This window comes from Carassius carassius, chromosome 33, assembly GCF_963082965.1.
Source record: "Carassius carassius chromosome 33, fCarCar2.1, whole genome shotgun sequence".
Lineage (NCBI taxonomy): Eukaryota > Metazoa > Chordata > Actinopteri > Cypriniformes > Cyprinidae > Carassius > Carassius carassius.
Genome location: NC_081787.1, coordinates 29,718,369 through 29,746,104, shown reverse-complemented (window position 1 = coordinate 29,746,104; position 27,736 = coordinate 29,718,369). Strand labels below are relative to the sequence as shown.

General features: G+C 39.9%; 1 protein-coding gene across 1 annotated transcript; it reads right to left on the bottom strand.

Annotated features, from left to right (window-relative positions):
- Positions 1–690: 690 nt before the first annotated feature.
- Positions 691–26,658, bottom strand: LOC132114075 (ribosomal protein S6 kinase alpha-6-like). Its single transcript, XM_059522215.1, has 22 exons — positions 26,454–26,658; positions 14,379–14,435; positions 11,058–11,174; positions 10,186–10,267; positions 10,020–10,100; positions 8,577–8,656; positions 7,895–8,001; positions 7,650–7,687; positions 7,181–7,323; positions 6,052–6,122; positions 5,813–5,901; positions 5,665–5,729; positions 4,821–4,923; positions 4,597–4,721; positions 2,775–2,897; positions 2,591–2,680; positions 2,346–2,504; positions 2,021–2,182; positions 1,858–1,934; positions 1,123–1,240; positions 901–1,041; positions 691–825 (listed from the first exon to the last, which is right to left on the bottom strand). The coding sequence occupies exons 1-22, from the start codon at positions 26,517–26,519 to the stop codon at positions 697–699; spliced, it is 2,223 nt and encodes a 740-aa protein (XP_059378198.1). The 5' UTR covers positions 26,520–26,658; the 3' UTR covers positions 691–696.
- Between the last annotated feature and the right edge of the window lie 1,078 nt (positions 26,659–27,736).

Here is a 27,736-nt window from a genome sequence, read left to right as displayed (position 1 = left end):
TGTTACAACCACGATTCTTGACAATTAAAACAGAAGAAAAGCATCATGTCAATAATGTTCTTTAATGTCAATATGTACATCACCTGAAAGAAAAATAAAACTTTAAAAATAAGTGAAATAAATACAATATGATACAATTTCCACAATGTCTTTAAAAAGTTGAATGGAATCATTTTCGCTCCATCTGGATCAGAGAGATGCGGTTTCAATCTCATCTACATTCATTCACCTGGTTCGACTTTATAAATATAGATTTACTCCACCTTCAGCTCATGTTCTTCCCAAGAGTGGCCCGAGACGAGCCTCAAGGATCCACACACACACACACACACACACACACACACATGACGAACCAGTAAACACACACGAGCCGAGCAGACGCTAATACTGAGAGCTTCTGAGGTAATGCCATCAGGACAGATGGAGAACGGGGACAGATGTGCAGGTCATAAGTCACGCCTGTTTCAGCTGAAGTGGGGAAAACTGAAGTATTTAGAAGATCTTCTCGTACCACATCCTGGAGAAATCAGCGAACACCTTCCAGGAAATCTGCAGGAAAAAGGGCTTGATTGTCACCAAATGTTCTTAATGGTCCAACAGACAGGCGTCCTGTACTCTCTGCACAAACCACACGTGCTGGACTCTTCTTGGTGAGATCTGGGTCTCAGAGCAAGAGCAGTCAAACACTTCAGCTCCTCAGGACATGTCTGCAGACGTCAGCTTCTTCATGTTCCTGCGCTGAGCCAGACTGGAGGCAGCGACCGGCTCCAGAAGAGGTTTACACGTCTGGTGGTTGAGCGCGGAGTAGGTGGCAGCCATCGCCCCCTAGAGACACACACACAGATGAGACACACACACACACAGATGAGAGTGCAGCAGTGAGGAGTCGTCGGGCCGTACCTTGACCAGGTGAGGCGCCTCGTGGCGTGTGAGCTGGAAGTGTGGGTTCTGGTCACGGAGGGCGATCCAGGAGTGCTTGAGCACCTGTTCAGCGGAGTATCTCTGGTGAGGGTCCACGTGCAGCATGTGAGACAGCAGATCCTGCACACAGCAGCAGCTCTCAGCATCCAGCACAGCACAAGCACCGCTCTGACTCTCACATGACCGACCGATCATAGCTACCTTGGAGGAGTCAGACACCGAGTCCCAGTTTCCTCCGCTCAGGGAGAACTTCCCACAGCCGATGCGTGACAGGATCTCCTCCGGCGTGTCGTTGGGGCCGTTGGCGAACGGTGTGTATCTACACAAACACAGCACAATTATTACTATTATTATTATTTCTTAGTAAAAGCAGTGTGAAGACAGCAAACTAAAAAAAGTTAGCAAAAACCTTTTTTAAAGGGGTCATATGATGTAGCTAAAAAGAACATTATGTTGTGTATTTGGTGTAATGAAATGCGTTTATGTGGTTAAAGGTTCAAAACACATTATTTTCCACATAATGTTCACTATTGTTTCTCCTCTATGACCCGTCTTTTGAAACTAGTCAATTTTTACAAAGCTCATCGGTCTGAGAAGCGAGGTGTGCTCTGATTGGCCAGCTACCCAGTGCGCTGTGATTGGCCGAATACCTCAAGCGCGGGACAGAAATATTACGCCCCTCACCAGGTTCAGGATAATGTCTTCTTTCTTTGCGTGAACATCTGGGTGGAGTTATGCAGATCTTCCCACATAGTGATGTAGAGAAGTGGGGGCGTGTTAGAACGAGATGTTTTAAGGGGGCGTGGACGAGTCTAAAGACCATCTCTTTGAGCTTGAGATTTTAATCTCTGCGACTCACATAAACATTTTTAAATCTCATCGTATGACCCCTCTAAGAGCATTTTGACAGTCTGAAGCAGATGTGATGTCACAGACCCCGCCAGCATGGTGTAGAGCAGCACTCCCAGACTCCAGATGTCACAGGCGGCGTCGTAGCCCTGCCTCATCAGCACCTGCAGCACATCACACACACGTGAGCGAGGCTGTCTGTGTGTGCAGCGGTGTGTGTGTGTGTGTGTGTGCAGCTGCTGATCCTCACCTCAGGAGCCACGAAGTTAGCCGTGTAGCAGGGAGTCAGCAGCAGCCCGTTGTCTCCTCGCAGCTGCTTGGCGAAGCCGAAGTCACAGATGCGGATGGAGTCGGGGTTTCCTGAATCGTCCATGTAGAGGATGTTACTGGGCTTCAGGTCCCTGTGCACCACCTGCAGGAGCAGCAGATCGTCTCACACACACACACACACCTGCTAACACTCACAATCAGACCGGCTGATAGAGATACAGCAGACTGTGAAACAGGGAATCAGTACTGTTTCTGCCCAGCTGACACACACTCTGATGAACCTGAGGACAGAGTCGCTCTCTCACCCCCTGACAGTGCAGGTAGTCCACAGTTTTGGTGATTGTGAAGAGCACAGCGCTGGCCTCTCGCTCCGAGAAGAACTTCTGCCTGAGGATCTTATCCAGCAGCTCGCCGCCCTTCATCAGCTCCGTCACCAGATACACGAAGCGGCCCTCGTCGTACACCTGTCACACACACACACACACACACACAGCTGAGTGAGCCGCACACACCGCTGAAGTCAGCTGGAGATCACAGCCGTGTCACTCACATCCTTCAGCGTGATGATGTTGGGATGCTGTCCGTATCTCATCAGGATCTCGATCTCCTCTGACGGGTCACGCTTGCTCTTATCAATGATCTGTTTAACACCAGAGCAGTCAGAACACTGCATGTATCCCAGCATCCTGTAGGTCAGACTGACGGAGGCAGAAATGACTGTGTGGAGGTCTCACCTTCACAGCAAACTCCATGGCAGTGACTCTGTGTATGCAGCGTTTGCATATGGAGTACGAACCCACGCCGATGTCCTCCTTCAGCTCGTACACGTCTGCAAACTGAGCCACGCCTCCGTGCATCTGACACACACACAATATAAACAAATACTGCATACTAGGGGTGTAACGGTACATGTATTCATACCGAATATTTCAGTAGGAGTCTTTCAGTTCGGCATGCGTGTGTACCGAACAAATACAGCGTTGTTTGAAACACTGGAAACTTAATTGTAAACTTCCAGTTTATATACTGTTACTTTTGATAAGAAAGTCAAATTTTTCAAATTAACACAACAAATACAACAGATCACACACACAAATTTAAATATTAGTCTCAGATAACACAAGTTAACAACATGCCGTTTTTAAATGAATGTGTTTATTAAGGGAAAACAAAATGCAAAACTACATGGCCCTGTGTGAAGAAGTGTTTGTTCAAACTGTGTTTATCACACCAGAGTTCAGTTCCTCTAGCCTCACTCAGACCTGATTACGGTCACACCTGTTCACAATCTACAAATCTCTTAACTAGGACATGCCTGACAAAGTGAAGTAGACAAAAAGATCCTCAAGAGCTAGTCATCATGCCGAGATCCAAAGAAATTCAGAAACTAATGAGAAAGAAAGTAATAGAGATCTGGAACACAGTCGTATACGCCGATCCAGAGCATCTCAATCATGCTCAATGGGTGACATGTCCGGTGAGTATGCTGGCCATGCAAGAACTGGGATGTTTTCAACTTCCAGAAATTGTGTACAGATCCTTGAAGCTTGGGGCTGTCAGGATGTCATCACAGCATCTCTGTGCATTCAAAATGCCATCAATAAAATGCACCCCGTGTTCATAACATACACCTGTCCATGCCATAACCCCACCGCCACCATGGGCCACTCGATCCACAACGCTGACATCAGCAAACCGCTCACTCACATGACACCATACACGCTGTCTGCCATCTGCGCTGTACAGTGAAAACATCATTCATCCGTGAAGAGAACACCTCTCCAAAGAGCCAGACGCCATGGATTGTGAGCATTTGCCCACTCAAGTCGGTTACGATGATGAACTGCTGTCAGGTCGAGACCCCGATGAGGACGACAAGCAGCAGATGAGCTTCTCTGAGACGGTTTCTGACAGTTTGTGCAGAAATACTTTGGTTATCAAACCGATTGTTGCAGCATCTGTCCTCAGCTGGTCTCAGATGATCTTGGAGGTGAAGATGCTGGATGTGGAGGTCCTGGGCTGATGTGGTTACACGTGGTCTGTGGTTGTGAGGCTGGTTGGATGCCAAATTCTCTGAAACACCTTTAGGGACGGCTTATCGTAGAGAAATACACATTCAATTCACGGGCAACAGCTCTGGTGGACATTCCTGCAGTCTGCATGCCAATCGCTCCCTCAAAACTTATGACATCTGTGGCATTGTGTTGTGTGATAAAACTGCACATTGTAGAGAGGGCTTTTATTGTGGCCAGCCTAAGGCACACCTGGGCAATAATCATGCTGTCTAATCATCATCTTGATATACCACACCTGTGAGGTGGAGGGGAGTGGAGTGAGTGCTCACTAACACAGATTTAGACAGATTTGTGAACAATATTTGAGAGAAATAGGCCTTTTGTTAAATTTGTTCAGTATATATAAGTAAAGGTTTTTAGTGCTGTATCGAACAGTGACGTCGAAAGCGAGGTATGTACCAAACCGTCATGTCTGTGTACCGCTTCACCCGTACTACACACATAACCTAGTGAACTATACACAGATAGATGAGTGATTTACCTGCACTATGGGGAGAATGTTGACCAGCGGGGCACTTCTGCTTTCCTCCAGAGAGACTGGAGCTACGAAACTGAAGCCTTTGAAGAGCTGGTGAGCGTTTGCACTGGGAGGAATACCTGGAGAATCTGCCCAACACACACACACACACACACACACAGCTCAAGCCTTCAACAGTATCTCCAGCAGCAGTATCTGAACAGCACTAGCCCTCGTCTCCATTGCACCTTTGGGAGTTTTGGCTGTGAATTCTGGGTCGAAGCAGAAGGTGTCGTCTGGTTTCCCTGCAGCAGGTTTGAATGGAGGCTGAAGTTCTCTTCTGTACAGTTTCTACAATCACAAACAATAAACACATGCTATATACTCATATAAAATATGATCATAAGCCAGACCGAAGCTAACATGAATCCGCTTTAGCAGCCCGTCTCCGAGTCAAGCAGGACATTCAGGACTGGGTTTGGTTTCTAATGATAATGTAGTCAGAGCTGGTGAGTTTGCAGGACAGTGAGGCATCATGGGACACTGAACGTCGAAGCCTCTCCACATCCTTTTCAACTCTTATTTGCTAATAATACTGTTACAGTCTGAATCAGATTTTCAGAAAGGCTGCATTACATCACTGTCACGATGTGCCTTTAGCTGATAGACATCTCCATTTCTGAAGTCAAACACTTGTCTCTCAAAATGATTTTATTCGTCAAATTATTAAAATAATAAAACTTGAGTCCATCTGAACAAATACGTTTTAAAAGTATGAAGAGTAGCAATACAGAAAAATGACAAAAGCCAAATGATTTACTGGAGATTTCACAATTTTACTCTAATTTAATGAAAGTGGCTAAAGTCTGCACAGTAAGAGCAGGACAGTGAAGAGGCTGATGCTGAATAAATGTAATCTGTGACTGATGGGATGTCTCTGGGAAGCGGTTCTTCTCTTCCTGGTCAGTGGATCAGTATTCAGTGTTTCAGACGCTCCCGGCTGTGATCATTAGTCAAACACAGCTTGATCTGGCAGCCACACACACACTCAATGATGGAGGATGAGAGAGAAGTGTGTTAACCGATACTCACATTCCAGTCGATGGTGGAGAAGAACGCGTGTCGTTTGATCTCCTCCACTCCGTCAGGACCGGCTCCTGGAACACAGCGCTTGTGAGGATTACACCACAGTCCGCTTACATGCATTCACCAAACACCAAGAGAAACGCAGCAGACTTACCTAAACGATTTGATGGATTCCTTTTGAAGAGCATTCGTAACAGACTTTGTGCTTCCGAACTTAAAAACTGTGGCATTCCCAGCTTTGCTCTGATGTGCAGGAACAAACATCATAAATCACCAATCAAACGAACTGTGCTTGGGTTTACCACTCAGTTACATTTCTATCGGGCAGCCTTGATAAAGTATGTGTCCATTCAAACATCCCACAGACGGACATGTTTTAACAGCCGCACTTACTTAAGAATCATGCTCATAGTCTCGTTCCTGTCTTTTCCTTGGAACGGTAATGTGCCGGTCAGCATTTCAAACTGGAAAACAGAAATCAATGTGTCAAACAAGGTAAATCAACCAGACACATTTACTAGGGCACATTTTCAAAGCACTACTGTATGGGAATCCAATGTGTGACTGTTCTCTTTCAGCCAATTCACTTGGTACAACACAGACGTGTCACAGTAAACATGCCTTAAATGACTCTGTGCTTTTATTTGGTCCATGCAATGAAGGTCAATGGAGCCCAAAAATAGATAAGTAGCAACATTCTACATAATATCTCCTTTTGTGTTTCACAGGAGAAAAGGACATCATGACAGAACTGTCAAATCTGAAGATATTCAGCCAATCAAATTTCATTTTAATACCAAATATCTACATGTTCATTTAACCGATAACTGATATACAGAACCATTATTTATAGTTTTACTTCCGTTCTTGACACAATGATAAAAAACATTACTAAAGTGAACACATTTTTATGTATTACACGATCAATACTGTAATTTTACTCCCTTCTCATATTTCTCCATACAGTGGCCATACTGGAACAACCCTGAGCATCAGCCCAGGACTCATAAACAGCTTAATAATACTGCATAATCAACAGAGAGAGAGAAACTAAGCTGGTTTGTTTCCAGAATGTCCCTGTTTAGGTCTGTCTTATTTAACTCATGTAAAGTGACGTCTTTGGGACCTGATTTTATGGATTGCATGACTTCAGTTTGTCTCTACTTCTTAAAGCCAAGCTTAAACTACATATCAATAATTTATATAGCATCTCATTTGTGCATTATTGGCTGATATGTTACAATGAAAGCAAATGAAGCTGCTTTACCTGTAAAAGCCATTGATGACTAATTTCTCCTCAAAACAGCCACAAGATAGTGCCATATATCAGTAGAACAAAACCGATATTCCATAATGAAAAAAGCGTAAATATTGGGAAAGTATCGGTTAAACCGATTATCGGTTGATCTCGAGTTATCCTCACTGACAGACTACAACTGCGCTGAGCTGCACCTTGTTCCTTTTCTTCAGAGAACAGTATTGCTTGCTCATTACAGGAGAGACAAAGTCATTAAGGTCCTACCATTAAGACGCCGAGAGACCACCAGTCAGCGCTCTGCGTGTGACCTCTTCTGTTGACCACCTCAGGGGCCATATACTCCACAGTGCCGCAGAACGAGTACGCTTTTTTGTCCTGATCTACCGATTCTTTACTGAGCCCAAAGTCTGGAAAAGGCACAGCATCACATCTGTCACATCTGCATCACCAAGCTACACCAGGGGTGTCCAACTCTGCTCCCGGAGACACTGTCCAGCAGAGTTTATTCAGGATTACATGAAAACTACAAGCAGGAGCCGACGGCCCTCCAGCAGCAGAGCTTGACAAACAACCCCAGCATGACACACACACACCACACACGACTCAATCATTATAGAGGATTCATGGTGAGACACTAACAGTAGATGTCATACAGTACAAATTGGCCTGGTATCTACATGCACTAGTTCAACAGGCAGGAAGTGATGTGTAACAAGGGGACAACGGTACGTACCTGTTAACTTGATATGTCCAGCTTCATCAAGCAAAATGCTGAAAATTAAGACCACATTTCTCCAATACAGATACAAAAATACATGAACTAAACAAGAGTCAACAAACAAAACCTCTCGATTACAATCTTGAACATTGGATAAATCCGTTCTTATTTAATAAAAGATCAAAGGAGAGGGCGGGTGAAAGCCAGAGACGGAGACAGAGACCGAGAGAGAGAAGCGGAGAGGTGAAGGGGTACTTTACTTTTCAGGCTTCAGGTCTCTGTAAACAATGCCTAGGTTGTGTAGATGATCCAATGCAAGGGCCAGCTCTGCAAGGTAGAATTTCACATCCTCCTCTGTAAACATAACCTAGTAAGAACTGGACAGATTTACTCTCGCATCAAAGATCACACACAACAACATATTACACAACATCATCATGACAAAGATGCACACACTGTCTGCAAAAGCAAAGCATCTCATGCCAACTTTTCTCCAAATAGTCAAAAACAAAAAACAACCTCACTGACCAATATAATGTAATCTTTTTGTTTCATAGCACAGTACAGGAGATATATTTACAGTTCAACAACAGAGGTGTATTTTACATTAAATAATAAACCTGTATAGTCAAATGAATCCTGCATTAAAGCATGCAAATTAATGTAAGAAAATTAAACTCTTGATGAAACTCTAGGTTATTTATGCATATAATTTTTGCAGCAAAATGTGGAATGGGTGTCATTTTCTGGTCATAACACTAAAATTCTAGTCTAGTTTAGCTTTTAAAACCTGCAAATGAACACAACACACTTTATCAGACATCTGGACATTACAAACAATCAACTGCAGGAAAATAACAATACAAGATCATTGTAAGATGAGCTGTTAGTCTGTTGACATCAACGTCGTAAATCAGGCAGAGCAGAGTAAGAGATGCTTACCTCTTTGGATAAACGAGTAAATACATCCCCACCCCTGAGAAAATCCAGAATTAAATAGAGTTTCCCTTCTGTCTGAAAGGCTGTAAGTGAGGGGAGAGAAAACTATCAGAGCTGGGGATTATGTCAACGTACCATTGAAAATAAATAAAAGCAAGCACAGGGAAAAAAAAAAAACACTTTTAAACTCTCTCTTTGAGTCTAGATTAATTGTATGCAATGGATATAAAAAATGTTTTTTCACTACACATGATTCTGTGAGTCACATTTCATAGTTTCAAAAGTGGATGCTTCATGTTATTAGTTAGCGTTTTACAGATATACTGTAGAAATACTGTTTTCTGAGTTTCTAAGTGTCACATTGGTCCGTGGGTTTAAGTGATGCTCAAAACTTCAGCAAACGATTAATCAATGATCGTTTAATTGTTGATAAGAGATGCAATCAATTAAAGCTATAGATGGTCGATTAAGTTATTTAATGTTGGGCTCCTGCGTAAAACACGAGCGAGCGGCTGAGAGTGATCCTATATAAATGCATCATCATTCATTCTTAATGTACAAATTAAGCTTTTAACTTTAAAAGTACATTAAAATAGAAACAACACTAAGTTCTTCAGCATGGAAAGCAATAGGCTAGAAATGTAGTAACGAAGTCATTAAACTCAGATAACTGTTTCATGTTGAGACACAGGACAGATCGGCTTCATTCAACTTCATTCATTATTACGACTTATTAATTTGTGGCCACTGCCCAGGTTTCATTCATTTTGTTCCTTAAATAACCCATGATTTAACTAAAATGAGTGAACAAAATTATAAATCGAACAAATTCTTAATTAATGGCCATGAAGTCTTTAATTTGCCTTCCCATATGTTCACTGTAAGAGATGAGAAAACAGTGATAAAATGTGAAAGGCAGTAAAATAAACCAGCGAATTATAGCGTTAGACGGCGAGGATTTAGAAAAAGAAACGATGCCTAAATATTAATATTGAATTTGTGGAAATGTGTGACCAAGCGGTAAACCAGAACAAAGCCACATAAGTGAAGGCTATGGGCTCAAACGCGTCCAGAGGCATGGACACTAACATCTAACATTGTCCAGCGAACCAACTATTCCTCTAATAAACAAAGCTTTTTTACCACACTTCTCATAATCAGAGCTTATCATTTGTAAATAAATAATTGCTGAACACACCAAGATGAACTTTGGTGTACTTTGACACTATGATCTGACGAAACCTGCCAGGTTACTCCTGCCGATTTATACTTTAGAACCACTTATCCTAAAATCCTGCTTTTCTGTTACCAGAATCAGAAAATACCAACAGCCTTGTTACGCTTTCACTGCAAATTGCTTGTAGCCTTTAAATTGGTCACTAAACAGAGCTACACTTGTCAAACAGCCCCACACCGGTCACTCAGAAGTTTCTCCAGGAGTCTTACCATAGTGCAACTTCACAATGAACGGATGATTGACCTCCACCAGAATATCTCTCTCCATCTTGGTGCGAACCCTGTCCCTCACTGCAACACCACACACACAAACGAGGAATAAACACAAGTATATCATCTCAGAAACATGTTGGCACTAATGCAGACACTCACTGACCTTTTAAAGATGCCTTCTTGAGCACCTTCATTGCATAAAGCTGGCCTGCATCCGGACCCATTAACTTCCGCACCAAAAACACCTGAGGACAGGACAGTTCACACTGACAGCAAATATACACATCCTCTAATATCAGCATACGTGGACACTAAACCTGAAGACAGACGCTCATTAAACCGGTCAAGAAAGGTCTTGATTCACACTGAAATAAAACAGGGGAACTGCTTCGGAGGATATTTATTATTTCCCTCCATCCCTCCCAGAGTCTGAGGTCTTCTCTGACGCTGTGGGTTTTGTTCGCAAAGCATTTATGAATTTTCATCTATGGGCTATTTGAGCCTGTGGACATTTACAAAACAGAAACGCTCACTTTCACCATTCACTAGTTTAAGCTTGTACATTAACGATGTCCAAAAAAAGAAAAAGAAGAAAGATGATTCCCTATTCTACGGAGTACAATTATCTTTATTATTATTATTTTGTAATCCCTATTGTATGTTTGAGGCTGTATTTGCATCTTTCGGGACATACATGTCTTTGTACAAAAAATACAAATTAATCCGAATCCTTTCAGAGGAACAGTGTTTTTCCAAGTTCAGAATGGTTTGTTCAGATATGAGAGTATTCTCAGTAATACAGGAGCCATAAAGACACAGAAATCTACACTGATAGTGCTGAAGGTTTACTACAGTTATTATTCAGGTATATTAAATCGTTTTTGAAGTCATGTGCAATGAGCGCCACTGCATTTGCATATGAAAAAGAAATCATCCTAAGACTGATGCTTTGTTCTCCCCGTTTTACAAAAACATGAATTGTGTGCAGCGCCGCAGCTCTACTGTTAACACACATGAAATGAACGATTCAGAGACCTTGCCAAAGGAGCCTTGTCCCAAAACCTTGAGCAGCTCAAACTGGCTGGGCTCGGCCTTCTCACAGCCCTCCTTCACATGATGAGTGATGGGGATCTCCTGATAAGTGCCCTCGTCCTGCGCACACACACACACACACACACATCAAAGTCAAAGTCTGCTTCATCAGTTCTGCCACATGTACAGCACATACTCACAGAGAATTGAAATTGTGTTACTCTCTTAACCTATATCACTCCCAACATCCACTTCATTTCAAGTGTGTGATACTGCATGACTCTTATCTATATACTTTATTCAGTATATCATTCAAAAACACATAACCCTAATAAAACACATAAACACAAATAATTTCATCAAAGCCTGTGGTAAGTGGAAATGTGTTTGTAATGGCTGATGCAGATATCTTCGAGAGCAGAGACAGACATACAGACTTAATCGTAATATTTTGTTAAATAATGCCAATACATTTTTAACTGTAGATTACATTTCCATATACATTTGGGGTATATGATACATCACAATTCAACTTAAAGATAGTAAAGAAGTCACCTAGAGATTAACGGGGATTTATACTGTGTGTTAGTTAGAGAAATCCATTCTGCTGAGAAACTCTTCTTTGCAATTATCAGAGACACTTTCTTAAAAAAAAAAAAAGAAATTCTGTCATACTGTGTTGGGTGTGGTTATATCAAATTGTGAAGATTATTTCATATTTCAATAAACAAATCATCCCAGCTCTAAATATAAAAATCCATCTCACTGCAGTGTAGGGCTTGCAGAGCTCAATGAGAAATATTTGAGTGACTGTAATTGTCAAACGTCAGACGCTTTTTACTGACCCACATACAGAGCTATTGTTATATTTTAACGGTTTTAACTTATGTAACCTTATATTCAATTCAAGTTTATTTGTATAGCACTTTTCTATATAAGGTTGTTACAACACTAACATTTTAGAAACTAGCGAAATTTCACAATTCTCAATTTTCTTAGCAAAAACTTCTAGCCTAACTTAGATAACAACATTTAAACATCTTTAAAGAGAAGTACGCTATAATTAAATATTAACACATAAATTACAACCAGTTACAGAAGTATTAAGATCAGAAAAACTGATCAAAAGTAATCAAGTATACAAATAAAACACTGCATAGTTTTCACTGTATGATTTAAATATAGTTTAATGATTGTTAAAACCTCAGGAGTTGTTTGGTTTGGTTAAGGTCTCTTGTTGCTGGAGTTACCTCACTGACACAGACAGCAGGAGTATTAAAGGTATAGTTCACCCAAAAATAGAAATCAGGCTGTGTTTTCCTCACTCCCAAGGCATCCGAGGTGTACATGAGTTTCTTCTTTCAGACGAATCCAGTCGGAGTTATTAAAAACTGACTTTGATCTTTCAAGCTCTATCATTGCAGTCAGCGAGTGTAGCAGTGCTTCAGTCCACAAGAAGTGAAATAAAGCTCGCCCTTCCATAAAAATAAAAAAAGTGTGTCTCACACGGCTCTGGAGGGTGAACAAAGTCCTCCTGTCCTCCATCTTCTCTTTTTTTGTGGCCATGACTGCTTAACCTGACCGAACAGCGTGCGCGCTCTCCAATTTGAGATTGTTGAATGTTGAGGAGGCGTTCGTGCACCAGTCAACAGTTTGATGGACGTACGACTCAGCCTATCAACTAACGCTTTTATTTCTCTCCTCTGAACTATTGGACATAAGTTAACAGTACGCCTATGGACGTATCCGTGTATTTATTAGGCAGGGTCGAATGATAATGTGGGACAGATGCTCAATTTGTGTGAGGCCGGACTAAGGGTAAAATTGCTGTACAGTAAACGTAAAGCGGGACAGGTGGTCACTCTATAATCATGCTAGTTATTCAGCTAATGAAGTGTAGGCCAATGCATTTCAAAATTGTGTCTAGTACTATATAAATTACAACGGTTTAATTGGCATCTTCATATAAACGACCCGACCGACCGCGAGTATTATTAAAAATATTTATGGATGACTCGTAACCGTGGGTGACCGCTCATTTTGGATCAACCCACGCATCACTGTCAGGTACAGTGGCTTTAGAATTTAAATATTTTATGATTTCATTCAACAAGGCATATTTTAAGTAAATTTTACATTTAAGGATATTTGTGTAACTGTAGCATGAGATTATACTTGGAGGAAAAAAAAAATTTACTTATACTTGGTCATTAATTTCCCCTTATATTAACAATGGTTTTACTATAGTAAAAGTACAGTAACCATGGATTGATTGTCATTTTTTAAACCCACAGTTTAACTACAAATATATGATTAAAAGGTTAGTGTAATGGAATCATGGTTAATTTTCATGTTTTCCAATAAACCTATATCCATTAGCCTATATAAAATTGCAATTTTAAAAGTTAAATAACAACGTTGTCTTTACTAGTGACAACAAAATTCACATATACTGTATATACACACTATTTAACAATAGTTCCAATTTAAAATGGGCAATATTGTGCTGAATGTAGAACCTGATGACAACTGTAATAAATGAGTACAAAATAAAAATAATAAAAATACTGATCTTCATTATGTTATGTACAGGAAAAGAAGTCTGTCTCACAGTTCGGTCCATTGAGCACGAAGAGAACACTTTAATACTGTGCTGTTTTGTCCCACTTTTGGGTTATTTGGCTTCCCATAAAAACACATTGATTCCTCCGGAGCCGTGTGAGACACTTTTTTTTTTTTTTATTGAAGGGCACTTTTTATTTCACTTCTTTTGGACTGAAGGAATGCAACACCCGCTGACTGCAATGATAGAGCTTGAAAGATCTCCTTCTAGATTCGTCTGAAAAAAGAAAATCACATACACCTAGGATGCCTCAGGGGTGAGTAAAACAGCCTAATTTTCATGTTTGGGTGAACTAACCCTTTAAGCTGCTATCATTTTAAGACCGAATTCTCAAATACAATACGATACACATCTGATTTCCTTCTCAACCGGTAATGCTCAGTTATATAACTGTCACGGTTCTCATGAATACTCACAAAGACGGGCATTTTCACATAATTCTGTGTGTATTTTCTCAAGAATATGTCACTGTCTGAGAGGAGATTTTAACAGTACAAGAGTACGGAGTTCTCTTTGCATCCTCTTGCACTTAAATGGGTTCAAATCACTGGAGTGTTTATACAGACACCTGCAAATTATAATGATTTATACGGACACCTACAAATTATGACGATGATGGGCATTAAAAACCCCCAGATGCTGAACCAGTCATGTTGAGTCAGGAATCATGGATCTGTTCTGAGAGACTGACAGATACTCACACAGAGAGTGTAGGACTCCTCCTCCATCGGCTCATCCATCATCTGATGCCCATTCACCTGAAACACAAACCACATCAGGCTTTTCACAGTACAGCAGCATCAGACATCCTTAGCTCCCGTTTACAATTATTTTTTATTGATTAGTCAATACATTTTTCCCAATAAATCTATCAATAACTTTATGATTAGTTGATTAATTCACTTGTTAACTTACCAATAAAAGATAACTGTAACTTCTGCCATTACATTTTCACATTTTTATACAAATATTTTTGAAAAATACTTGATTTACATAAAAATAAATAAAAAATCCCCACACACAGAAAAAAAGACAAATAAATTCAGCCTAACGGCAAATGCTAATTATAATCAGAAATGCAATCAATTTTTCTTATGAAAAAAAAAGAGCAAAAATAAAAAAGTTTTTTATCTTTAACATTTCTGTCTAATAATTTATTAGACACCACAGTAATTTAAAAGACACAGCTGTAAATGAAGACAGTAAGCTGGAAGGCGCATAACAACAAGGAATAGAAAGATTAGCTGTTCTTGATGCTATCAAAATAAAGTCCCAACTACTTCTAAAAAAAAGTCTCACTTATCAGTCGTTGGACGATGCCAACAATTAAATAAAAATTAAATAAAAAATTTGGACTACTAATACTAAAGACCCCAATATACTTCAAATGAAGTCCAAAAACAAACTGATGTGTCATTTTGAACAAAATTAGGCTAAAACATTTAAGTTCATTTCGGCAGTTCGAAACAGCGGACCAAAGCAAACTTTCTGGGGGAGTTTGTTTTGGCTCCTAAACACCTTTGAGCTTCTATTGGTCCGTGACGGTTACACAATCAGTGGGCGTGTTCTGAAGCTCCACCTTCTTTGGCATGTGACATTGCAATTATGTTTTAAAATACAACAACGAGCACCACGAAACCATTTAAAGAGGCGCGTTCAGCGGTCTCCTTGACGGGAAACAGTCAACAAAGTAAAATGATCTCAAACGTATGGCGCGCTCTCTTCATTTTATCAAATGATCATAATCACATCTATTCATTTTACAGTCCTGCTACTAGCTTTTTATTCAGACTAAAACCCCTTTAATTCAGGTGAGATGCTGTATTTCCAAGTGGCTTTTGCACATAATAATAATAATAATACTGCTGCAGACGCATTTTGCAGCATTAAGGTTATTAATTGATCGTTAATTTAAACGACGATCGATCATGGAAATTATCGAATATTGACATGCCTAAATGCAAATGAGTTGGATGGAAACCAGGTTATTGTCTGCATCAAACCATGCTTTCGAACAAATGTGATTCACGGTTCTGGGCAGCTCCAGGACAGCTGTCTCTCTGGGCACAGTGCTGTCTGTGAGCGGCGGAGTAACGGAGCACTCAATCACGCTCCAGTGTTTGTGAGAGCTGACAACTTCTCCACCCCATTTACAGAGTCAAATTCTCTGACTACCTTTATCTCCCAGGACTGTTGTTGAATCTTACAAAAGTTTTGGCTTGGGGTCCTTCACATGCAGCAGCAGCACTTTCCACCGCACCAATAACACGGGGCTGCCCGCCGACGTGCCTGACTTTAAATCGGTGCTACTAAACACGGATACCGGCCGATGACGATATATATAAAAAATGACAAATATCGGCCAGATATATCGGCTGACCTCTACAATAAATTAAATCCCAAACGAACAAACAATAATAAACCTTTGTTTTTATCAAAAGTAAACCATGACAACACATAAAATAAGTTAAGTAGCAAACTGACGCCAATATATATTTTTTTCCACATCATGCTAAAGTTTTCAGACTATGAGACATTCACACTTCCCCATAAAGGACTGATTATGGTTCTTTTGTATTGCAAACATGATAATCGACTGAACTGCTGCTAATCATTATACTTTTGTCTATAATAATCTGACCATTGGTGCCCGTCTCACACCTAGATTGCGTAAACTTAATCATTTCATAGTTGTTGTGTTTAAGGGATGCGCGAGAGCATCGTGACACGTTTACATTAATCTACATCGGCCTCCAGCAGCACAGGACTGTCGGAATATTCGAGAACAGTATACCGACACTCAGCCTTTTCGAACTTCTTTTGCCCCTGAATGAAGTATAAACGACTGGGGGAGGCTGCAACTGTTCCAGTACTGTTTACTCGATCACACACAGAACGAGTCATTCTGTATGAGCTTTCAGAGATTAAATGCAGCAATCTAAAAGGGTGAACCTACTCATCATTAAAACAATACTTCGCTTCAAGAATGAGCCACATGGCTGATGGGATCTAATCAGTAGCACATCCTGAGCACATGCAAGTTAACTCATTTCTCTTATAGCCAAGACATATTGGCATAATCGGGCCGATATTTACATTTAAAGCCATTATTGGAAGATTCTAATATCAGTCCGATAATTTCCTGCATCCCTAGATTATTCCCAGGTTTTTAGCAGTGGTGGAAGGTCGAACCAAGATCCCAGCAATGTTAACATTGTCAGCACAGAAAGGAGCAAGATTTTTTGGTGAATCGACAAGTAGTAGATCTTTTTTTATCAGTGTCGAGTTTGAGAAAGTTACTGTTCATCCAAGCATTTATATCATTACACAAGATAATATAGGAGTTAGTGGGAAAGGGGGAGTAGTGTTGAGAACTGATTTAGAGCTGGGTGTCATCTTCATAGCAGTGGAAGTTGAAGCCCTGATGATGAATAATGTTACCTAAAGGGGGCATAAAGATGATGAAGAGGTAAAGGCCCAAAAACTGAACCCTGAGGAACACCGTGAGAGGCAGGAGCAGTAGAGGAGTTAGCCTGGCACAAACCAATGTAATGCTGACAGTAAGACAGGTAAGAAGTGAACCAAGATAGGGCAGTTCCAGAAATACCAAGAACAGAGTCGTGAGATGAGAATACTGTGAGTGATGGTGTCAAAAGCAGTGGAAAGATCTAACGGAATTAAAATGCTAATGAAGCCTGAGTCAGTGGCCATAAGGATGTCACTGACAAGCTTAAGAAGTGCTGTCTCAGTGCTATGAAGTGTGCAACAACCAGACTGGAAACATTCATAGAGGTTATGACAAATGTGACTGAAGTGGAGCAGCACCAGCTTTTTCAAGTAGGTTTGAAAGAAGCGGAAGATTTTAAATTGGTCTGTAATTGGCCATACCAGAAGGGTCAAGTCCAGATTTCTTTAAGACTGGTGTGACAGCTGCAGTTTTAATTGAAGAGGAACAGCACCAGTGCTGTAGTAGCTCTGAGATATAGGCAGGAGTTGGAAGATCAAAGTCAATAAGAGTACCAGGTGCAAAATCAGAGGTTAAGTCATGTGAGTGGATAGGGGAGTACATTGTTAGAATTAGGGCTGTGCAAAAAATTGAATGCAATTTTCATGTGCATCTCATCAGTAAAGGCACTCCTGTGATTAGAAGTAAATCTCCAGCACGTGCGTTCAGGTCAGGGTTGCCAGGTTTTCACAACAAATCCTGCCCAGTTGCTTCTCAAAACTAGCCCAATCGCGTTTCCAGGAGGTTCCCTGATAAAAATTGCGTCCTGGGGTTAAAATATAAGTTTTTTTGGCAGGGTTGCCTTGGTAAAATTCGCATTTCATGGGCTAAACATAACGTTATTGGTATTGGCGTCAATTCAAACCGCGGACATGACAAACAACCAAGGGAAACTTTACCAAGGGAACCATGCCAAAAAAATTGTATTTTATCGTCCGTAACGAAATGCGATTGGGCTAGTTTTGAGAAGTAATTGGGCAGATTTTGTTTTGAAAACCTGGCAATCCTGAACTGATCTGCACGTGCTGGAGATGTACTACTAATCACAGGAGTGCCTTTACTGACAATCGCCTTCGATTTTTTGCACAGCCCTAGTTAGAAAGAGATTATATATTCAATTTATTTTATTTTGGAAGAAGTGTAAGATTGACTCAGACTTACAGAAGAAGGTAAACGGATGTGTAACAGTATATTGGTTCACAGCAGTTTAATGTTCCTGTTGCTTTTTGTATCACAAATGTTAAACAACATAACAGAGAGAAAAATCACTTTTGTAGCTTTAAAGGTCCCGTTCTTCAAGATCCCATGTTTTAAACTTTAGTAAGTGTGTAATGTTGTTGTTAAAGTATAAATAATATCTGTAAAATTCTAAAGCTCAAAGTTCAATGCCAAGCGAGATATTTTATTTATTTTATTTAACAGAATTCACCTACATCGAACGACCAGTTTGGACTACATCCCTCTACTTCCTGCAGTAATGACGTCACTAAAACAGTTTTTTGACTAACCTCCGCCCACAGGAATACACAAAAAAGGGGCGTGGTCTTGTTGCGCTCCGACGGAGAAGAGTTGTGTTTGTCGCCATGTCGTCGAAACGCTGTTATTTTCATCTCGGAGTCCAATCAGCTTTGTTTGGCCTTCCCAGAGATGCTGTACTTAGAGATCAATGGTTACGCATCCAGTGTGTCACTGGCCTCAGTCTGCTTCACGCTGAATCTCGCATGCGCAGTATCATCAGCTCCTCGATTCTCGAATCGGACGCGTCCGACAGAAACGCTTCTCGGTTCAGTGAACTGGTGATCCGAAAACCGATGCAACCAGTCCGGCAGTGTGCGTGTACGTTCGTTATCTGGCTCTGCTGCACAAATTTTCCCCCGGCCTTTATTTGTCCGAGTTAACCACGCCCCCGGCCACTATAAGAGGCCCGCCTTTTACTTGACTACCGGTTTTATTTGAGGAATTATGGTATTTCCAAAAAAAGTCAATTTTGAGAAAAATCTAGTTAGTTTTCTGAGTTCCAAAGCAAAATAATACAAAAATCAAATATAATATAGAAAATAAACAATTTAAATAGTGCATTACTTTTTTCATCTACAATCTAAACAGAAACATTAGCCTCTTTCACACAGTAATACCAGTAAATTGCCGTAAAATTACCGGAACGACTTTACCAGTAAATTCAAAAATGCGCTGTTCACACAGTCAACAACATTCCGTCTTTTTTCCGGAAAAGCACCATTCACACATCCATTCCAAAATACCGGTAAATTCTGTGACGTCATTAACCTCTAAACAGCTGAGCTCGTATTTTTAAACATGGAGGGTAATACATGGTCAGTATTTCTATTGATGGTTTCATTTTTTGTTTCAAACTTTAGTATTCATGCAACTGCTTTTGTTACAGAGACATCGTAATTAGAGCCCGACCGATGTATCGGCCGGCCGATATTATCGGCCGATATAAGCTAATTGCATTTAAATCGGCATCGCCATTTATAACGGCCGATGAAACATGAGAAACAGAGTCTCATGCTTCACTCATGTTATGAGTGTTGCATAGTGTGCCCACCAGAGGGAGCTCTGCAGCTCCAGAGTTAACAACAGCGCCAAAAGAAAGCGATCAGCCAAGGAGATGAAGGAGATGTAACTTACTGTTTTGACGGTGAGTCTGTCGTTCGTCATGTGAAATGATTGTAGATTTAGTTCATACCCTGTATATAAAAACTGTGTGGTAGTTCTAGCTAACGGTCCTATCATTATCACTTCTAAATATTCTGTAACATCACTTACAGCCGCTAATGCATTGCTATATTAGATTAGCCACAAAGCTAATACCATGTTTATCAGTGGAAGAGCGCGAACGTTAATAGGAGGTCAAACTATAACGTTAGCGTTTAACTTATTCTTATTCTATTGCGGTGTGTTTCCCACATAATGACCGCGTAATTGGGCCTTTCACACAGGACGCAGAATGCACGGCGCTTGCCGCTGGGCTCAGCGTTGCCCTTCAGATACAACGCGATTTGCGCTGCGCTATGGCTTAGGTGGAGTATTAAAAACGTTTAGCGGGAGCTCTTTCATAGTCTGTTCCTCCTCCTTTCGGTCAGCAGCAAACATGCATCTGTCCCGTTGTAAGAAGGCCCCTTAAATGCTTGCTATTAACTTGTTTGAAGGTGGTTCTTCTCAAAATGGACAGCGGTGTGTTCATGACACCAACGTTAACCATTCAACTTCGAATTGATTCCGTAATCTTCCAGTAATAGTAGGCAAGACGATGTTCTGTGAGAGCAAATATAGTGTAGTTACAGTAACTACAGTAGATGCGTCAGAAATGATTAAACCAGAGGGGACATGTAAATAAATGTGAGCTGAACAAGCGCATTTTTTTTTTACATATTGTTTCAAAGCAGCTTTACAGACATAACAGGAAAATGTTGAAATAATATTGTTAAATATAAGTAGGTAATACCTATTGCTTGACAAATAAAAAAATATATATATTTCTCATTTTTGCCTATGTAGGAGATCCCAGTTTATTATTATTATAATTCTAATGATGACATGAGTAATAATACATGGTGATATTATTAATACACATGCTTATTCTTTCTCTGTCTCTCTTTCTGCCTACAGATGGCTGAAAAAGGTGAATGCTGTAGCAGCAAAGTGTGGGACTACTTCTGCAAATACTTTAACTTTAGTATTATAATTTATTTACAGTACACACACAGACTGTTAAAACCAGCTTCAACTGGAAGAAAGTAAAAGTGTTAAATGTTTAAAACCAGACTGTTTTTTGATCATTAAAAAATATATACTTTTGATGTGCAATTGTTTAGTCATTGAGACTGTAATCTAAGGCTTTTTTTTTAACATAATCCCTTCTGGAAAATGGTTTATACAGCCCACATACATAGAACAGGCAGATATTTTGCTATTGAATGTTGTGTAAGTGCAGTTTATAGGAAATGGGTCTAATATCCAGATTATTTTTAAAATCAAAATATCGGCTTATAAATCGGCTCTTTTCGAGTTAATATCGGCATCGGCCCCCAAAAATCCATATCGGTCGGGCTCTAATCGTAATAGACGACTGGTTTGAATAATTATACTCACCATTAATAAAACACCTGATGCTGTAGGGACCAGACCAATTTAGTGAAATTTGTCTTGAAAGGATTAATAGCCCAATGAAGTTGCGATTGTAAATTGCAGTCTGTAAGACGCGCGACATGGCAGAAAAGGTGCGTTCACAAATGTAAACTATATGCTGATCCAAATTAATATCAAATAGTCTATCAGCGCAGATATACAGTTCTGCGTTCAAATTGAGTTAAAAATATGTTGCAAAGTACCAGAAAAAAGTAATTACCATGAATGTGACAGAGGGAAATAGAAAAAATATATATATATATATATATTTGAATTATTTACTAATTATTTACTAATAAACTAGTGTTTTCTGAGTGTGTCCCAAGGATGAAGTTGCCTGACTTGTCATCTCCTTATTAGACGCGCCTTCTATATGGATTATGATTGTAATAAAATAGTTTTTTTGTTTGTTTGTTTGTTTTTATTATTTCGTTAAGTAGTAATGTAAAGCTTTCTACTGATATATGTATCATGTCTGTGAGGCATGTATTCGCTGAGTTTCGGTTTATTTTTGTAAGCGCTCCTGTTCAAGACAAGATGGCAGAAAGCATGTTTATTTTCTTTATTTTATATTATTATCTCACTGGCACCTATATGTCCCAAAAAAGCGTGCTTTATCTTGCACTCTCCGCACAAAATATTCGATATAGTGTACATTTATATGGGTTTAACTTTAAAACATCGTTACATGCATGAACTGTTTTATATCTTTAGATTTTATTTTAGATAATTCGTGAATGCGTCACATTGTTATGATTGGCCGGAGTAGACGTCTTACGTCACCGCGTTCTGAACTCATACGTACTCGTATACCGGTAATTTTCCTTCTGTGTTCACACAGAGCAGAATTCCGGCAACTTACTGGTAATGTTACAACTTCTCATACCGGTAAATTGCCTGAACGAATTTACCGGTATTTTTGAAAAGATCCTGTTCACACATGATCTCTTTACGGCAATTTACCGGTAATTTTCCGGAAAAGTCTGTATGTGTGAAAGGGCTTATTGAAGAAAAATAAATAATCAAATATAAAAATTCCTTTAGATTTTTTATTAAATACATTTATTTTTAAAACTACAAAAGCAGTTTAATCAAGAACAGCAAGTGATTCCCTCTTTTTTTTAATGATTAGATGTTTTTCCCCAACAGTTCCCAAAACGTTCACTTAACACATAACAGATTATGTTTGTGTCAATTCTCACCAAGACATATATTTTGAAATGCTGTAGTTCTGTGTATATCAGGACAGAATGCTGTGATTACCTGATCACAGCTGTGCTGATAAACAGCCATGTCTCACGTCTACGAGTGTGATATCATCGGGGCTTGACGCTTATTGTACCTTTTTCCCAAGGAGCACATGTTCAATTTAGGAGTGCATTAAAAAATTTAGGGGCACAACGCAATTTTAATTGTGTTTTTAACTTAATAAGGGGATATAAAGAGCAAGATATATACAAGCATGATAATTTAATTTATCAGAATACAGAAAGTAGCATACACAAGATAGGCCATGTTTTAGGTTCGATTAAAAGAAAAAAAGTGTGAAAATAGTTATTAATATATTAAGTATTAATTTGGTTCTATGGTGAAGACTAAAGAAAGAAATCATACTGACTCCATGCTTTTGAATAGTGTATGATGTTACAAAAGCTTTTTATTTCAGATAAATGCTGATCTGTGGATCTTTCTATTCATCAAAGAATCCTAATAGAAAATGTACTCAACTGTTTAAAATATTGATAATCAGCAAATCATCATATTAGAATGATTTCTGAAGATCATGTGACACTGAAGACTGGAGAAATGATGCTGAAAATACAGCGGAGCATCAGAGAAATAAATTACACTTTAACACAGATTCACACAGAAAACAGTTATTTTGAATAGTAAAAATATCTCAAAATGTTACTATTTTTGCTGAACTTTAGATATAATAAAAACATGCTTGGTGAGCAGAAGCGAATTAAAAAAAACTAAAATAAAAAATACTTTTGACTGTGTAGGGCAGGGATCCTCAAATCTGGACCTCGAGATGCACTCTCCTGCAGAGTTTAGCTCTAAACCTAATCAAACACACCTGAGCAAGCTAATCAGTGTCTTCGGGATCATTAGAAAATCACAGGTAGGTGAGTTTGATCAGGGTTGGAGCTGAACTCTGCAGTACATTGGACCTCAAGGACAAGATTTGAGGAACCCTGGTGTATGCTGATTATTCTTATAAATTGAAACAAATGTGCCTTAGCCACTATAAAGAGTATAAGAAGTGCTATTGATAAAAGCAACAACAGAAATATGTGGCTGGAGATGATCTTATTATTGAAAACACAAACAGACTCTCTGCCAGCAGGAGGCGCTGTAAGAGCAGCAGAACCAGCAGCTTTTCCAGTAACAGCTGTAATCAAAGCAGCTCCGCTTAGATAAAACGAAAATGCCATCTAAACTTTTCAGAATGGAGTCTGCAACCTTTTCGGCATGATGTGCCATTTTTAAATTTTTCTGGTTAACCACTGTCCCCACTGGATGCAACAAATGGCTCTTTGTAATGGGTTTTATTGTTTTTGTCTCATCGTGCTTGGAGACGATCACAGAATGGTGTTGTACTAACTTCTCTATGTGGACTCGGAGGACTGCACCGCATGCACACTGTGGGTCAGTGTTGTTTCAAGCTCATCGTTCTGTGCATGAGATGTCAGCGTTCGGTCAAACATATTTGCTGAAATCAAAACAGGGATGGTAATAGATGAGCGCCAGCCAATGAAATTGCCAGTGTCACATAACTATGAACAACACAAAAACCTGCACTTATACACCAGATTTCTGCAACCTACCGTTCTGAACACAACACTGCTCAATCAAAACACATCTACTTTAACTAGTCATTAAGCTAGAACCTATAGAGATCGCTAACACATGTGACCAACTGGGCGGCAACGTCATCAGAACGCAAAGAATTATGGGTATGTTTGGCCAGTTAACATGGTCTGGCATAGCAGGCTAGTGTTCTGGCATGAAAATAATGAAAAATTTGCGTGAAAAACAGAATATAATACTACAAAATGCAGCGGGCTAAAGAAAACATTGTCGGACCATACTGCCTAAAACTAAATCCTAATGCAAAGATGAGATATGACGAGAAAATAAAGAGAATCAAAGGACTCGATCCTTACGAGCAGAGCGACTGGTCAAGGTAACACCCTCCAGCCCAAAGAAGTGCATGTGAAAAGGCTGTGTTGTGGTGCTTTTGCAGACAGCCTGAGAAGCTTGATGACATGTTTGCTTGCTTGCGATAATCAGAACTGTCCTATACAGTGATTTCATTTAGACTGCGTGTGACTCAGCAGCGCACCAACCAGAGAAGAGCCATGTGTCTGTGACTTATCACTCACAATCTACCTCATACATTTTCAGTTTCTCATCATTTCTATGGACTCTTTATAAATGTAAATGTATTCATCTAACTGTATTAACATGTTAAATATGTAAAGAAACTGAAATTAAGTTGGTTGTTACTACTATTTAAGTTATGCAATTGAGTTTACAACCAAAGAACACTGATTTTGCACAATTCATCCTTAATACAGATAAAGGAGGCAGAATTTCATTCAATCTTTGTGTATTTTATTTACAGACATGGCTAAAAAAACATTTCATGTGAGAAGAGACATTACAAAATCTTTTGGAAAACAAAAAAACATTTACATATTAGATGTGAGCATGGTTTATAATTCTAACATGACGCCTTCACAACAATACTTGACACATATTGGTCAAAACAGCACACAACCACAATTTTATCCAGCAAAGTCTTCAGCTCAGTCTCATGAGTGGTGTGGACCGTGCCCGATTCACAGGATCTTCCATCTCAGGTGCAGGTGTAGTGTCTGACAGTAACAATATAAAGAAATTGTGTCATATCACAACCTCTAGTCCTAAAGAATCCAGATTAGCTATACACAGGGGGCAACATACACTACCCTTCAAAAGTTTGGGGTCAGTAAGATTATTAAATGTTTTTAAAAGAAGCATCTTCTGCTCACCAAGGCTGCATTTATTTGATAAAATAATAATAATAATAATAATAATAATAAAAACAGTAATATTGTGAAATATTATGACAATTTAAAATGACTTTTCTATTTTAATATATTTTAAACTAATTTATTCCTGTAATCAAAGCAGGATCACACTCCAACATTTCATAGGCAGGTTTGCCTGCAAACACAGTCGCCAAATAAATTGCAATGTAGCCTAGATGTACAACATTTAAAACTGATTAACGATACGCTTTAATTCATTGGTAACTTAAGCTCATTTTCTAGCCATTTCATGCTAGTTAACAGTTAACATTTACAGAGAGTAATTGTAACTTACCTTTGTGAAAATGCTTTGAACACAGCATCATGTGTGGTGCAGTGTTATCGAAGGTAATTCATCGCCTTTTTGTCACCTCTGAAACATGGCTTGTACTATTATTTTTCCGCGCTGGAAAACGATAAAAGGATATTTCGTTCCTAAGCTTTATGCCACTTCTATTGTGAGAACTGACTATTGCAGTTTATAACACAGCAGGTAGACGGCTTCTTGAACACTGCGCTCTTCCCTCCATGCAAAGAAGTCTGGCGCCTAATGTTTGTGCCGAGGATTCCCGACATGCTTTGCGTTCACCACTGGGAATACGTCATGATGACGACACATTAGCGATCTCTATACCCTGCTGCACTATTTACAGTGCGTTACAGAAACACTGACCATCCATGAAAACAAAAAAAGATGACAGACAGATGAAACGGTAATATCTTTAGTCTGATTGCTAGTACAGGTCGGTGTTGACAGCTCAGTTAGTGTCAGCAGATATTAATCAGCGGCTTTAGAGAGTTTTCACTAAGGTCCGCTGTGTGCGTGACTCATGAGGTGAATCCGACCAAACTGCAGTAATCACACCCCATACATCACCGCTCATGCCCGTCACTGACGCGAGCGTCGTTCACTGTAATGTTGTGAAGGATTCAAGATCAGCACATGCTAACAGCTCGAGCTAACGCTGCCGTCACCGAAAACACGCAGAGTTGTCGTTAACGTCACCGATAATCAATAGCGGCCGGTGAACGCTACATACCTCACTGCTGACGCTCTGCACCTCCATTTTGCGCAAGGGCTCCTGCGCGGGGCCAAAGGACATCATGTGGTTAAACTAGAGGCTTATTCCGCGGGGCATCTCTGCGTCTGTGTGACCGTTGAATGCGCGTGAACGTCAGGTGACCGCGCGACTGGCCGCTCCGCTCAAATATGGCCGTCTGTGTCCGCGCGAGCTGAAGACGCCAGCACTTACGTCACTGTGACGCACCCGGCGGAGGATTTCCCCAATCCTTTTAAACACCCTCCCAACCACTGGGATTAAAGGGCTAGTTCACCCACGATGGGGAAAAAAAATTCTATGGAAGTCACCAAACACTGTTCGGTTACACAGTTCGCCTACTTATACTATGCCCTAAAAGTGTGTATACTTTTGTAAAGAAAAGGTACTTGAGTGTAGCATAATGGTAGGCAAGCTTTGGGACATACTACTTCGTCTTAACTATGGCCAGAGATGAATAGTAACGAAGTAGAACTACTTCACTACTGTACTAAAAGGCGGTATCTGTACTTTACTAGAGTATTATTTTTTTTCCTACTTCCACTTTACTTCAGTACATATTTTCGATGAGTTTAATACTTTTACTCCGATATTTTTTTTTATGTGCTGCATCGTTACTCGTTACAATTATAAAAATGTTACGAATCATTCCATTACAAACAGAACTGTAGATGGCAGGTTTGATGAAGCTGGCACATCATTGAGCAAATCAAGCGATTAAGAAGACTGCGCGTGCTGACTGAACTGCTGTGAAGAGAGAGATGAACACCGAGCCGAGCCAGATAATGACTCGGTTGCATCGGTTTTCGAATCACCAGTTCACCGGTTCTTTTGCGCTTGACGTAATTGCGTCATTGGCGTTGACTGCAAGCCTTCGGTTTACCCGCGCTCATCAGATCCTCGTCCACCAGATCCACGTCTAACAGCTTAAGTCATTTGTGGATTAATGCGTATTAGAGATGCAAACCGTTTAAAACGATTCAGTTCGATTTGGTGAACTGGTTCAAAAAGATCCGGTTACATCGAGTGATTCGTTCGCGAACCGGATATCACAAACTGCTTTGTTTTGAACTCTCTCATACAACAGACACGGAAGAGAAGACAATGCTGAATAAAGTCGTAGTTTTTGCTATTTTTTGGACCAAAATGTATTTTCGATGCTTCCAAATTCGGGTTTGAAACAACATGAGGGTAAGTTATTAATGACATAATGTTGCAAATTGGGCGAACTAACCCTTAATCTGTTTTTTGTTTACAAAAAGTTA

Bases quoted from the DNA above. Each gene is read 5' to 3' on its own strand.
- LOC132114075 (XM_059522215.1), bottom strand. From the start codon at position 26,519: ATGATGTCCTTTGGCCCCGCGCAGGAGCCCTTGCGCAAAATGGAGGTG. The intron at 11,175-14,378 runs GTGAGTATCTGT...GTGTGTGCGCAG, and splicing joins AGGAGTCCTACACTCTCTGT to GACGAGGGCACTTATCAGGA. The intron at 5,902-6,051 runs GTAAGTGCGGCT...CCTGCACATCAG, and splicing joins ACTATGAGCATGATTCTTAA to AGCAAAGCTGGGAATGCCAC.